This window comes from Mastigoproctus giganteus, chromosome 14 (genome assembly GCF_048544385.1).
Source record: "Mastigoproctus giganteus isolate SK-2022 chromosome 14, ASM4854438v1, whole genome shotgun sequence".
Classification (NCBI taxonomy): Eukaryota; Metazoa; Arthropoda; class Arachnida; order Uropygi; family Thelyphonidae; genus Mastigoproctus; species Mastigoproctus giganteus.
In genome coordinates this window covers 100,174,866-100,191,204 of record NC_143588.1, presented here as the reverse complement: position 1 = coordinate 100,191,204, position 16,339 = coordinate 100,174,866, and the positions used below count along the sequence as shown (strand labels likewise).

General features: G+C 37.0%; 1 protein-coding gene across 2 annotated transcripts in view; it reads right to left on the bottom strand.

The window, feature by feature from the left end:
• LOC150075441 (uncharacterized) overlaps window positions 1-16,339 on the bottom strand; it is a 135,530-nt gene that overhangs the window by 42,697 nt on the left and 76,494 nt on the right. For both annotated transcript variants that reach the window (XM_090389212.1, XM_090389213.1), the window contains exon 3: window positions 2,981-3,118. In XM_090389212.1, coding sequence (XP_090245338.1) covers window positions 2,981-3,118 — 138 coding nt within the window. The remainder of the gene's footprint in view (window positions 1-2,980; window positions 3,119-16,339) is intronic.

Sequence of the window (16,339 nt, the reverse complement as noted above, 5' to 3'; positions counted from 1 at the left end):
GATCTTGCAGCATCAGACTTCTTGTTTCCTTCCCTCAAATCATTTCTTGGGGGGGACCCACTTCCCTGACAATGAGAAACTCATTTCTGCAACAGAGTCATGGTTCAAAGACCAACCTCACCACTTCCACAAAAACAGTATCCGTAGTCTCATTTTGTCAATGAAAAAAAATGTGTAAATCTGCACGGTGGCTATGTAGAGGACTAAAACCTGTGTGAAGAATCAACAAGCTAGCACCTCTGCAGCTAGGTCAGGGCGATTCTTTATTGAACCGCCCTCATAACTTGCTAGCATCCTACTTTTCTTCTACCTCGTGTATTGGCACTCTTGGCAAACCACTTCCTACCATTTGCAGTACACTTCATTCATTCAATGCATCCTGTCTTCCATCAAAAAGAGCCAGAATTTTGAACAGTCCTGATGCCAAAAAAGCAACGGTCCTGATAATATTCTCCACTTGTTCTCAAAATCTGTGCTCCTGGGCTCACTGCTGTTCTATGTCCTTTTTTTTACACTTTCTTATTCCACTGGTGTTTTCCCCTTCTGCTTGGAAATTTGCTCATATCCAGCCAGTTCCTAAAAAAGTGTGACAAATCCCTACCATTCAATTATCACCCAATGCACTTACTTCTAATCTTTAATAGTGGTGTTTGCTAAGGTTCAGTTCTTTCTTCCACTCTTTTCTTCTTGTATATTAATGACCTTCCACCACTGATTGGAAATCCTATCCATAGTTTTACTGATGATAGCACATTGCATTCCACCTTCCAGTTAAGAAAACTTTGCCCTGCACACACAAGTTAAAATTTCTTGAATATCCAATACCAATTTTTAAATGCTGATCTCCAATTACTCTTCTGTCAGGCAAAGATAACTTAGTTGACTTCAATCCCTCTAAAACTCGGTCCTATCTTGTATTTCTCAAAAAGGATTCTTTTTCACCTATGCTTTTATTCAATGACACTCAGATCCCCAGACAAGATCACATATCTCTATTAGGAATTATCCCGACTTCTAATTTCAATTGGCATAAGCATATTACAAATATTGCTCCCTCTGCATCTAAAAAAGTGGGTTTTCACTCTTGGCATTACTTTTCTTCCAAACAGCATTTCACTCTGAACAAATCTCAAATCTGCCCTACCATGGAATATTGTTCAGACATCTGGGGGCCCCCAAACCTCTTTCAAGTTCCTTAGACTCCATTCAAAAGAGAGTAGTTAGGTTAATTAATGATCTATTTCTAACCAAGTCTCTCTCCACTCTGTCCCATAAATGATCCATTTCAGTTGCATGCCTTTTCTATAGATATCTCCACGAGCACTGTTCTTCTTAATTGACTTCTGTAATTCCAGCTCTATCTTCCAAACTGGTCCGAACATGTGCCGCAATCAGTCAGCATCCAGCAACTTCAAAATCACAGACAAACTTTTCTTCTACTTCACTTAAAGATAAACGTGACAACTGTGAATTTTAAATTATTATATACATTACATGAAATTTTAAGAAAAACTATCAAATTATTTGATATGCAACTTATATGATTATTTTTAAGCTTAGACATACAAACTATTTCATAAATGCATTGTGATGTTGTTCTTACTGCTCATTATGGTTTTGTCTGAGGTGCATACCATTCAGTTTTAAATAACTAATGAACCCATAGCTGTCCCAAGTTGAAATGTGGTACATGTACTGAAGTTGAGTAAGGTAGAAATGGAGTGTAATTTTTTGAAAATTAAGGTCACATGATAACCTTGAAAAATAAAACACCCTTTTTTTTTTATTACATTATCACAAGAACTTTATTAAGAGCTTAAAATTAACAAACTATTTTAATTAATGATGGAGATAGGCATATTTTATTTTATTTAATAACTTTATTAAATTAAATTCTTTATGAAATTTAAAAACAAATTTATTTTTCCACAAAAATATAATTCCTATAACTTTCAACCTGTAGGACCCACTGAGCTGTAATTTAGCACATGTACACGTCTCAATGCCTATCAATTTTACCAAACTTCATGAAAATCAAAGGGACAGGTTGTAAACTTTCTCAAATTTATGAAATTATCCCCACTTTTTTCAACATAATTAACAACCATTATCATAAATTTTCATCTTTACTATTTGTGTGTGTATATATATATTTCTTATTCTCATAACTGACTATAAATGTATCAACATGGAAATTTTCATCTCCCATAACAATAACAGCAATCAAATGCAACTGATTATTAAGTTGATTGTTGATCAAATTAATGCTCAATGAACTATTTGAATATTTATGCGGGCATTTTTTGTGTTACCTCATTTTATGCAATATATGCATCTGCTTACACTACTACATTTTGAAGACACCAATTAAATTACATGTATCCACTTGCTTGTCTATAAACCAAGAAATAGCAGCAGTTTAAAGGATCATCAAAAAATCACAAGGAACATACCAAAATATTTCTAGCTTGATCATGAATTTATAACAGCAATCAAATAACTTAATAAAGTGATATGAAAATAACACTTTATAAATTAATTTTTGAAAATACATTTAGTGTCACAAAATAAAAATGGATTGTTCTTGTGATACTTTCTCAGCATCCTACACACTTGTATGGAATTGGCAAGCATAAGCATTCAAATGTTGTACAGTAAGGCACCTATGTTTGGAAGCAAAGATTACCCCTTATCATATGTGTGGTGGAGTAGAAGTTTTAGAATGGACATTCCGAAAAAAACTAATCAAAGACTTATGAGATTATCTGTATACTTCTCAACACTGTGTATATTAATAACACAATAACACAAAATACGTACATTAATAACACAATAATCCAATCTGTAGTTATCAGGCCTCACTGTATTAAAGAAAGGTGTATTCATCAAATGAGATTAAGTAAATTTTTTTTTATTCACCAGACCTTTCCTTAAGTATTTAAATAATTAGAATAAATTTTTATATATACAAAATGCTCACCTTTTTGGGAAAACGCCTCCGAAAACCCCCTTTAAATTTTGGTCTTAATCCATTTCCCATTAAGGTATCTCCTTCTTGCTCACCCATCATCTGGTCATTTGGACCCTCACCCATGGAGCTGTCTACTTGTAATGAATTCTATAAAAACATATTTCTTTATAGCAAAATATTTACAATATACATTTAACCAAATAATAATAATAATTTACTGAATGTACTAAAACATACACAGCAGGGAGTTCTAATTGAATAGATCTTTACAGGCATCAACAGTTATAATTGTTGTGCCTATTAATATTCTGCAAATGTAAATTGCCATTTCAAAAAACTATTTCAGGTTTGTCAAGTACATTGTATTGTATTAATGTCATAATAACCCTTAAACACCTCAGTATTCCAAAGAATATAAAGTTTAAAATAAACTGCTAGATCATTGCAGCCAGAATAATATGTATTCTCTATCAGTGCAAAATAATAACTTTTCAACAGTAATATTTTTAACCATATTCAGGTTGAGTGGACAGAATGATATTAAAATTGACAATTAGAACTCAATCTAAAATCTACAATTCATAACATCACCTTACTACAAATAAAGATATCAGATATATATTTATCTGATATCTTTCCACAACGAAGGAAAACAAATGTCAAAAAAAGTTATACCAAGTGAGAAGGGGCACATGGTATGCCTTATCATTCCTCTCTTAGTGTCATTTTGTCTACGAAGCATTTAAACAGCATCACTCTTTTGTCTTCAGATCATTCAAAGTTAAAAAGTAACAATGCCAAAGGTTTCACACAGCTGCCAAGCCCCACCCAATGTTGCACAGTAACACTGCAACCATTTTCACAGATACTGACCATTTTAAACCAACATATCTAGTGTGTGTTGGGAATTTTTCCAAGAATTAATAGCAGTTTCTGATGAGAAAATGTTATCATTCAATTCAGTCTTGGTGAATCCATGCAAACCTCGTGTGGTAAAATTTCTCAGCAAGGCTTGTGCTTGTTAGCAGAGGACTCTTATTATAGAGATGAGATACACATGAATATAAGAGTTGCAAGAATATTTGTCAGTGCTCTCGAGACAATGTTAGGAAGTTTGGAAAACTAATTTGGAGGGATACAATGAGTAATTGGGGGGGGGGGTTCAAAAAAGATTCACCCAGATGGTTGAAACAAACACCGGGTATTACACTTTTTCAACATAGTTACTAGGCAAAATGGCACATTTTTGCAACCTCTCAATACAATTCTGCAGGCCAGTTTTGTGGAAGTCCCCTGACTCCTTCAAAAGAATGACTCGGCAGCAGAAATCACATCATCACAGCAGTGTTTTCCCACAAAGAAAGGACTTCAGGGAAAGAAATCTGAGGGCACAAGGCCAGGGGAATAAGCAGGATGTGGCAATATTTAAAATTCACATTTGTGGGTACACCTCGCTGAAGAAAGTGAAGGGCATTATCGTGGAACAGCTTTTCTAGTTTTTTTTTTTTTTATAGCAGAATATAGCTTTTTTTTTTTTTATAAAGCTTTATGAGGTTGGAATAATACTTCACCAACACAGTACAGCCCTTCTGAAGGTAATCTGTTAGTATTACACCATGCTGATTCCAAAAAACTGATAGCATCACCTTGCCAGCCAGCACTTGGTTGCACCTTTGATTTGGGGGGGGAGTATTCTTTCTGCATGCTTCCATTGTTTTGACATCATAGTGATGGATCCAAGTTTTATCCATGGTGACTAGCCTTGAAAAACTTCTCTTGCTCTCCCTGGCACATCAACAATATTGCACATCACACCCTTTCCTCCTTCTGGTAAAGGGTCAGAAGGCTGAGAACCCATCTAGCAGACACTTTACTCACGTGCAACCGTTGGTAGATGACGTTCTCCACAGACCCTACACTAATTTGGAGCTCTGCATAGTTCATTGACGCTAATTCAGCGATCTTCCAGGATTAATGCCTCAATTTTTGCAATACTCTTTTTTTTTTTTTTTTTTACACAATTTGCTGGGTGTCCTGGGATTTCTTCATCATGCACTGAGGTTCTTCCATAGTTGAATTTTTTATATAAATGTACAACAGCACTGTAACCTGGGAAGTCTTCTCTATAAACAGTGACCATTTCTTCGTGGATTGTTTTGGGTGTCTCCCCTTGCAGAAAGTGGAACTGAGTCACTGATCTGTATTTCACTTGTCCACTATCACACTTTATTTCATTTAGTGCTGTAAAGAAAAAAAAAATTATCAAATTGAAACAAAATTGGTATGGTTGCTATAGAGATTAAGGTATCAAACAAAAAATTTCATCTTTCTATCACAACTACTTCTGGGTGAACACAAATCTCTTTTTCAAACCCTCTTCTTGCATTACTTCTTTTGAGACACAGTGGCTTGTGGGGGGGGGGGAAATATAACTGCTATTACTATTTGCTATTACCAAATAGTAATAGCAGTTATATGGACTGTTAGAGTTACTAAACCACAAAGAAGTACAGATTTATTTGCTTATATAACATTAGAAGTACAGTACAGTACAGTCAAACCTGATTATAATGAGCATCAAGGGACCAACAAAATTTCCTCATTATAACCTTTGCTCACTATATCAGAAATAAGTTAAATCTACCTCCTATTTTTTTTAAATTCTCAATAACTTGATAAAAAGATAGATTCAAAAAACAAAAGAAATTATTTGCTTATATAACATTAGAAGTACAGTACAGTCAAACCTGATTATAATGAGCATCAAGGGACCAACAAAATTTCCTCATTATAACCTTTGCTCACTATATCAGAAATAAGTTAAATCTACCTCCTATTTTTTTTAAATTCTCAATAACTTGATAAAAAGATAGATTCAAAAAACAAAAGAAATATTAGAGAGAAAAAGATAATATTAGTATACATATTATTTGTATTAATATGCTTGTATTCGGTTTTTAAAATTGATCCAGCCAACCGTTGTTACATACAAAATAGTTGCATCCAAATTGTTTAGCAAATTTTTTCGCTTGAGCCTTCAAGATCGGACCGTACATTGAAAATCCAGCACTTCTCTGGGTAGTGAACCATTGAAGCAATGCTTCATTGACGTTTGTAACCTTGCACTTTCAAAAATTTTTTCCCCCCCAGTTATGTTCTCTTCCAGTGCCAACATGTAAACATGTTCATTCTTCCACAATGTCGATACTGTTGACGAGAACAAAGAAAACTTTTTACACACTTCAACATTTTTTGCACCGCATTCTAACTCACAAATAATTTCAACCTTTTCACGAATCAAGACACTTTCTTTTGTTAGCAGACACGTTTCCGAAAAAAAGCGTTTATTTCTAACTGATTTTACTTTAAAATGACAGTAAAGTGATCTGCATACAAAGTTCTTAGGAATATGGTTTTTAAAATTCTTAGAAGTCCTGAAATAAATTTATGGTTCGGTGAATACAAGACAATCTGTAAATAGGGTAATGTGACAAGCAGAATGCCAATTGCCAAGGCACTATTGTATAGCCCTGTTCCCAAAAGGAAAAGGTCATAAACCAGCTGCTAATCCAATAGGGGTGGTCACAAAAGCTAAGTTGCCCTTTTCATTTTTCTATTACAAGAATTGAGTTCTTTCGACTACCTGAGCAATTAAGACTGTTTGCATAATTTGTATGGTATATCTGTGTAATAAGCCACAGATTTGTATGGTATATCTGTGTAGTAAGCTCGTTATAACAGCGAACGACTGTATGGGAATACAGATAAATTAAAATCATTATGGCTTTCTGCTCGTTACATCCGTGATATCGTTATTTCCATGTTCATTATAACCAAGTTCGACTTTATATAAACTGATGAATTTAAGACGAGTTTCATGAGATTTTTAATGAAAGAATGACAATTTCAGGTTTTTTCTTGTGTTTCTCATTTTTATTTATAACCGAGCAGTGGTGATGCACCCATCTGTAGAAAAAAATAGTGGTGGGGCAACTGATAGGGAGCCACTTTCTTTTTAATTTTTTTAAAATTCTGCTTGAACAGTGCCAATACTTCATATTTTCTTAATGGATTACAGTGCTTATTGTGTAACTTTTTAAGTTCTAAAAAAAATTATTTTTCAAACAAGCTGTGTTTTAACACCATTTATTTTCAAAAATAACAAAAAATTAATTTTGCTAAGAAATTTTTTAAAAAATATTATAATTAGACAAAATAGAAGCATCTCTTAGTCTTCCATTTTCCAATTTAAAAGATTTAAACATGTGAAAATACAAATTATGCATGGACATATATTTATGCTTATTATATATATAAATACTGCAACTCCCCGACTTATGTGAGGGTTGTGTTCTGTGGAACTTTATGCAAGTTGAAAAGTGTCAGTACAAAAATAATAAAATAAGCATAAGATAGATGGCACAATGGCATTGGGCATTGCTCAAGGCCTAGGGGGGATGGAACTACAGCAGCTGGCGGTAGCGGTATCGGCAATGTTAGTAGACCAGATGTCTCACTAATTTCAAAAGAGAATATATCATTAAACATCCCTTGCTATCTAATTTGATTAGAAATCATAAAATAGATACAAAAAAAAAAAAAAATCACCTCAGAGATAAAAATACACTTCAAATTTGCCTAAAGCATTTAACTCGGCTTGCGGACATCTGGTTGACTCACTCACTGGATGAAGGAGAGGGGATAACCTCAGCAAGTTTTACCTCTTGAGCATCATTGCCAGAATCAACATCTTCAGCTGATAAGTACACCGCTGTGGAGGTTGAGAGTTATAAAGATTTAGAAGGGGTCAACCACTCAACCTTACAAATGAACAAATTAATGGATGATGGACGGTGGCTTTGTTCTTTTCTTCACAGATTTTTTTGCTCAATATGCTTGCTTGCATAGCAGCAAGCAAGCATATTATTCACCCATCTGTTAACTTTTAAGAATCATTCACTGTCAGGATCCATCTTCTGAAACCTCGCCACTGCTGATGTAATTTCACGAAATGCCACTGCCATCTCTAGTGATGAAGCATCGCAGCTCCTCATTTAGTTCATCTTGAGTCTCATCATCATTTTCTTCTCTCATTATTGCTACTTGCAAGTCAATAAGTTCTTCGTTAAATAATACCTTCTCTTCTTCCTCTATTAACGCCTTCACTACATTGCTGGCATCAACCTCCAACTGAAGTAGCTCTGCAAGAAAGCTTTACAATCTTTTTCAAATTCTTTGAAACCTTTTACGTGCCATGGGCACATTTTCTTCCATACGCCATTTGAACAACTTTTAGTAATTTCCACCAAGGCCTTATTAATGTTTAAGATGGCAGGGTAAATATTGTAAGATTTCCAAAAAACATGACAATTGGATGACTACGATCGTACGGAGCAAAATTAGCATTTCATTTAAAACATAGAAGAATTACAACATAAACACAATGACTGTTGTATGTACTTTGTTTTCATTTAAGGCACTTGGCTTATGGAGTTACATATCTACATATTTTTGCCGTTCTAGTTGAGTCCTCCATTTATTTCCTACGGGAGGCAAAATACTTACCAACAAAAATTTATGTAAAGTCGAATTTATATAATTTGGGGAGTAGCTGTATTATTAAAAAAAAAAACTTATTCTACATGTTCGATACTATTAGTTACTTCATTTTCAGGCCTATTTCAAATTTGGTGCCCTTCGTGCCATGCAAAATTTGAAATTACATATGTTGCTTCTCACAGAGTGACCATTTTGAGAGAACACTGGGTTTTCTATTATTATCTTTATGCTGTGAAAATAAATCTTTCAAAAACACTAGGGTAAATGTAATAGATTGACCCAGTGAGAGAAGAAAACAAATAAAGTGAAACTTTAAACAAACAGAGCATTGCCACGTGTCTGGTGCCATGCCATGATTTTGGATTTTCAAGCAAAAATAGTGGCAGGGCGCAAGACAGGTTCTCATATGTAATTTGTAAGAAAATCACTTCAGAAACTATTGCAGTAAAAACTAGGCTATATTTAGAAAGGTAGAAAAAAATTCGGATTTTTAATCATTGACTAACAGAACACGGAAATGTTATTTTCGAGGGGTACCTGTGTTAGATTTGCAAAAAGGTTCTGCAGAGAAAACTAAAAATTCCTATCTTAAGTCATCAAAAGCTGACATTACAGAAATATCAGAAACATGGTGTCACTCTAATAGCGCAGATGCAGAATTTGATTATAGTAAGAACAATGTGCACAGGAAGCACAGACATGACAGAAGAGGAGTTATACAATCTGATTATCAACAGTGATTCATCACATATAAAGAAACAAAGTAATCCACTATGCAGCAGTGATTATAGTGTATTGACATGGAGTTTATCCAAAAAAGTAATTACTGTCAAGAGTAAAGGAAATGGATTTTATTTTTGCAAAAGCAATAAAGGGATCAGACTTTTAAATTCTTTTCAATGATACCACATGAAGTTGTTAAAAAACGCAAATGCCAAATCAGAAGTGTCCATGGAAGTATTGAAAGGGACTAATAAATTTTTATACCAACTAAAAGATGCTGTTCAAATTTTAGACAAATTGATGTCAAATGAGCTTATTTGAGTTTAGTGGCAAAGAAGCAAATTGCATAAGATGATTATACAAGGTGTGGCTATTAAATAACGAGACTGCACATGCAGCCACTACACACCAAGCACCAATTGTGACACAAAGGCACAAGAGTTGACCTTGAATCTTTCCCTAGTTGTCTGCCAAGTTACGTTCCAACATGCACATTCGCTTTGCAGCGAGACAGGTTTTAATTACTGTGTGTTTTTGAAGTTTGCTGAAAAACGGACAAACAAAAGTACTGAACAACAAATCAACCTCTAATTTTTAACAAAACTAAAGAAAACACCAACTGAAAGTTGAGTTTTCACATCAAGTTTATGGGGAAGATACTACATCAAGAGCTTACATGTTTGGTCTTTGACATCAGAGACATTCTCTCAGATATGCCAGACAAGCTGTAGGATTATAAAACGCTGATGGAACTGATATTCGGGTGACACTCAAGTCAAGTGGACCAATTTCGGCAAAGTCCAGACAGCCTCCAACAGCCAAATCCTCTGCTTGCACCTTCATGATGGTGGTACTGTAGTAATCCTGGGTATGACCCCCATGCACAAGCACACTGTGGGTGACTACACATGTGTGAACCAACGTAAGCAGGGGTTCAGGTGTGGCATCCTCACACACCTCAACTCCAATTTGTACAATAGTCTTCTATGCGCAACAGTGTCAAAAGCTTTCCTGAAATCCAAATATATGATATCAAAATTATTCTTTGCATCCAGTTCCTTTGTAACCACATCATAATATCCTATCAAATTTGTCAGACAAGACTTTCCCTTAACAAACCCATGCTGTGTCTGAATTATTGCTGCAGTCTTGTCTAGATGATCCTGCAATGCATCTTTAACCAGTGACTCCATTATTTTAACCGGAACAGAAGTTAAACTAGCTGGTCGGTAATTACTCGTTAATTACAGACCAGTTGTCTGTAATTAACCTGTAATTAATTAGTTGTTCCACCACTTTGCTTATTGAAGGCTTGAAGTGGTGGAACCCATATTTAGTCTCCAGAGCTAAGTTCCAGTCAACCCTTCCCCATCTCTTCCACCATGCAGTATGACTGATGACTTTTGAGTTTATGATGGATATCATGGCGAGATCCAATCTTCCTTACATTTCGAGGGTACAGCTCTAAAACAGTGTTCTCAGGCCAGCTGCTAGTTAGTACACTGGACCGAACCTATTGGCAACTCTTCAGAAGGCTTCTGGATCAGCTAGTGTATAATCTTGCTACCTCTATCTACTCTGCCAGATAGTGACTGGAGGGAGTTCAAGTAGTGTGGATGCAGGGAGCATTGACGAGGCCACGTTAAGTCAAGGATCTGGATATATTCTTACCATGTATATGCCATATCCAAAAATTTCATTACTTTATACAGCATGCCGTCCCGATATTCCCTGACAGAGACTTGGAAATTTGGAATCTCCTCTTTTCGATCTTCTCTGGCTTAAAATCTCTCTACCTCATTATGTCAAATTCAACTGTTGTCTCTACCGTTTACCCAACTACACTAATCACTTGGAGCTCTGACTTCCTCGAGTCCAACTTTCCTAACAGTGAAGTAATTTTCCTTGGTGATTTTAATGTTCACAACTCCAGCTGGCTTCCGTTTTCTAATCACACTCAACCAGTTGGTCGAGATGCTGAAGCTATTGCAATTAATAATAACCTTGCACACATTGTTCATTTACCCACAAGAATACCGAACAATCCTAACCTTTTTCTCATAAACAACCCTTCTAAGTACACGGTCGAAGTGAGTGGTCCTTTAGGCACCTCAGATCACACCTTAGTGATTGTCTCTTCTCCAATAGAGCCTTTATCTCATGGCCATTCCCAACCTCATGTTGTTTGGCATTATAAGAATGCAAAATGGGATGACCTGCGAGATTTCTTTTCCTAGTTTGGATTACTATTTCAAAACTTCTGATGTCAACGTTTGCTCAATTGTGTCAGTGAAATTATTCTTGTAGGAATGCAATCCTTTATCGCACACTCCACTTTAAAATCTCGTCCTTTATCTAAACCTTGGTTTTCCAATAAATGTGTTAAGGCTGTTCACAAGAGAAGAATGTTACATATCGTAATTGGCTTGTTTCCAATTCTTTAGTTTCATTTTCTGCCTACACTAAAGCTTGCAACAATTTTAAAGCAGTTATTATCAGTCCAAACTAGATTTTGAACAGGCTAAGAGTAGAAAACCTGCTTCTTTCCCTAATGTTATCCAAGCATTCTGGTCTCTTGCCAAAGCTTTGGCCCTAACTTTTGCCCATCTCTGTCAAAACCTGATGGTTCTGTTTGTCGCTTCAGCCAAGAATAAAGCTGACCTGCTAGCATCCCATTTTTCTTCCAACTCGTGTATTAATGATCTTGGTAAAACGCCTCCCACCATTCCCAACACACTCCATTCAATGCCTCCTGTGGTCTTCCGTCAAAAGGATGTCAGAAGGATTTTGACAAATCTTGATGCTAAGAAAGCTCCACGTCTTGATGGTATTTCTCCACTTGTTCTCAAAACCTGTGCTCCTGAACTTACTCCTGTCCTTTGTTGCCTTTTTTCACTTTCTTATTCCAAAGGTGTTTTTCCTTCTGCTTGAAATTTGCTCATATCCAGCCAGTTCATAAAATGGGTGACAAATCCCTCCCATCAAATTATCGTCCCATTGCAATTATTTTTACTCTTTCTAAAGTAATGGAGAAATCAATTAACCGCCAACTCTTAAACCACCTAGAAACCTTCCGTCTGATCAACGATCGCCAGTATGAATTCCGTCAGTGGCGATCCACTGGTGATATTCTGGCTTATGTTATCCATTTATGGACAACTTCAATGGAAAAGTTCGGTGAAACACAAGCAGTTGCTCTTGACATCTCAAAGGCTTTCGATCCTGTTTGACATAAAGGTCTTCTGTTTGTTTGTTATTTGGTTTTTAGGAGCATTAGCAACTAAGGCCATATTGCTCCAGGGATATGCGGTGGCCATTCCCTGACCTTTGCGCATCCTCCGTATTTGGTGGGCACGGGCTCGAATCCCGGTCTAATCAAGAAGCATGTGCTACGCACTGCTGCTCCTGCCCACCTGGCTACGGAGGTGCCTAAAGGTCTTCTAAGCAAGCTTCCATCTTATGGTTTGGCAACTGTTTTTTGTAACTGGTTATCCAGTTTTCTCTCTGATCGCTCGCTGAGGGTGATGGTAGATGGCTCGCTGAGGGTGATGGTAGATGGCACGCTGTCTTCTAACTTCTCCACTAATGCTGGTGTTGCCCAATGTTCAGTTCTTTCCCCCACTCTTTTCCTCTTGTATATTAATGACCTTCTTCCATTGACTGAAAATCCTATCCATAGTTTTGCCGATGATAGCACATTGCATTCGACTTTCCATTTTGAGAAACCTTGCCCTGCTCAATCTGCTTCAACTTCTTGAATATCCACTACCAGTTCCTTAAATGCCGATTTCCAGGTAATTCTCCAGTGGGGCAAAGACACTTAGTTGATTTAAATCCTTCTAAAACTCAGTTTTGTCTTATATCTCACAAAAAGGATTCTTCTGCTCCTATGCTTATCTTTGGTGACACTCTGATTTCTAGGCAAGATGATATATCTCTTTAAGGGATTACCTTGACTTCTAATCTGTCTTGGTACAAACACATTACAAATAACGTTAGTAACTATTCTAGCCTAATCTCCAGGACCAGCCACGCTAAATGGAGTCTTAATAAGAAAACATTAAGCTTATTATAAAAAAGCAGTCTTCACCCTTGTCATTTCCTAAGAAGCCGATACCAGTCAGTTCTCGTATAACACATGTTTACACTACATGAATTCGATCATACACGATTTATAAATAGGGGAACGATATCATGCATAACACAAACCGAATTCGCTTATGCACGATTCACCTTTGTGTTTGCAAGAAATGGCAGTCGAATGCAGAATCACCCCAACTGAACGCAACACGATAGGAATGAGAAGATTCTAAAAATGTATTTATGTTTTTTATATCAGTGAAGGGGAAACACATTCCACCATAATAACGTAAAAACCCACACAATTCCAGCTATCGGTATTATCGCAAATGCAATTAGATAGAGTTTACTACCTGTTTATAACAGATTCCACTAGCAGGAATGCAACTGGAAATTGTTTTTATTGTTTTATGGTAGTAACCCCCAGAAATGTGCTTTAGTAAAATGTGAGCTAGTGAGGTGAGCCAAAAAAAAAAAAAAAAAAAAAAAGACTCTGCCTTTACGGTGTTGTTTATTCAGTTGCTACACGCACACAGCTTTGTTTATGTGTATCAAGTGTGCCTCTTCGTTTTGTAATTGTGCTTTATTCCCTAAAATTGAGTAAAATACTTAAAAGGTGTGAAAAGGAAGCATCCTGGTGAAGACACTACAGATCAGATTCAGAGAGAAAAAGAAAAGCAATAATGATAAACAGAGGTGGACTGAGTCAAAAATTCTTACCCAGGAAAATTTGTAGCGGCCTCATACTAGTTGTTGTTGTCATTTGGTTTTTAGGAGCATTAGCAACTAAGGCCATATTGCTCCGTGGATATGCGGTGGTCATTCCCTGACCTTTCCGCATCCTCTGTATTTCGTGGTCACGGGTTCGAACCCCGGTCTAATCAAGAAGCGTGTGCTACGCACTGCTGCTCCTGCTCACCTGGCCATGGAGGCGGCCTCATACTAGTGTTTATTGCCAAAATCACACCAGCCTCCATTGTCTTCTACCGGAAAAAAATATGAAATTGTGAAACACTTTGAGCGAAATGAAAGACCATGTGATATTGCACGTGCTAGAGTCCTAAATGAGGCAACGCCGAGAATTAGAAAGAATGCAGAAAAAATAAAAACAACTTTCATAGCAGGAACAACTCAAGTTGTTCCTGCTATGAAAGTTGACAAAAACAGATGACAACTAACGGCTGTCATCTGTTTGGATAGAAAATCAAACAAAGAACAAGTTTGCTTACGATAGAAGCAAAAGCAATATTTTATTACGTAATAGTGATAATAAAATACGTAAGTATTTTATTACGATTATTTATTGTGTTTGGTAATGTTTTGATTACAAATGTATGTTCAATCTTGGGTGGTCGGCACCTAACCCTATTTTTCCCATAAGGCCTGTTATTTACATTGCACGAGGGTTTCTAGGAACACAACTATCGTGCTATACGAGGACTGACTGTATCTGGTTCCACAGGACATTGAATAGTTATAAACAAGAGGAAATTAAAAAGCATTCAAAGAACCATTCTATTAACTATAACCAGAGCTTGCTACACAGTGAGTACCCCCTGCCTTGAAAATCTTGGCAGGTACTCTCCCCTTGGATTTGGAAATAATATGCCAAGGACTATACTACAGGCTGAGAAAAGGCATACTGACCCAATACCTGAGTATCACACTAGAGTCAGCCACTGATATGACTAGGGAAAGAAAAAGAATTTCCACTCTGTTAACTCAGCAATGGCAGGCAGACTGGGGACAGTTCACCAAGGGATAGGTGAACAGGAGATTCCTACCAAATGTAGCTTTGGTTTCTCAAAAACCACCCCCGTGGTCCTCCTCAGGACTGCTCATGACTTTCATAACTGGACATGGGTCCTTTAAGACCAAGTCCCACCAGCCTGGCCAGTTTAATTACCCACACTGTATCTATGGTGCTCCTTCCTAAAGACTGGCAGCATTTGCTGTACACGTGTCCAACCTATGACAACACAAATGTACTATGTAGCCCTAACCAAATATGCAAAAACAATATTTTAAACACACAGACAGAACCCGAGACAAAATATTGTACCAATCCTCCCCTGTACCTTCCCTTTGTGTGTGTGTGCTCACACAACTGGATAAACAGTTATGTGTGCAAGGTCATGTGATCATGTGTGTGTGTGTGTGTGTGTGTGTGTAGTGCTGAAAGAATATGTGAACGCATGGTTGTGACTGAGTGTTGTATATACATGAGAGTGTAAACAAATTCTTGCAGCATATAAAAATACTGTTCTATCTGTTTACCTTCTAATATTTGTGTTTGGAGCTGTCTGAATGTGTGGGTGTGCACACTTGGTATGAGTAAACGAGTAAATGTGTGTGATTGTAAGGAGAGAATGTTGGACAATCATATGTGTGTGAAATTTATATATATCTGGTCCTGCAAGGGTTGGAACCCCCCCCCCCCCGTGTGCGTGTGTGCGCGCGTGCGTGCGTATGCTGTCCCATATTCAGGTTACTGTAATGAAAGAAGTGGAAGATTGAAAGAAAGAGAATGTTCCTTACATGTTGAAGAATGCATGTGCACCGCACCCTTGAATATATATAAAATATAAAGCGATCCAAATCCCCACATATGCACCCTAGTCCCATGACTCATCTCCCCTCTTAAACTTTTGCTGGTGGACCCTGCCACCCTAAATACCTTTTGATGTTCTTATCAGTCCCCCCCATGAAGGGTGGGTTACCTTCACAGAGGTGCTCCCTCTATCCCCTAATTTTCCATTTCCTGGCAAAAAACCTTCCTTAACATCCACTTCTTTCTCTTCACCTTTTGTCCCAAGCTCAACCTGTCACCTTTCGCACTTGTTTCCAGGCTCCTCCGTAGCCAGGTGGGAAGGAGCAGCAGTGCGTAGCACACGCTTCTTGATTAGACCGGGGTTCGAGCCCATCACCACCAAATACGGAGGATGCGGAAAGGTCAGGGAATGACCACCGCATATCCCGGAGCAATATGGCCTTAGTTGCTAATGC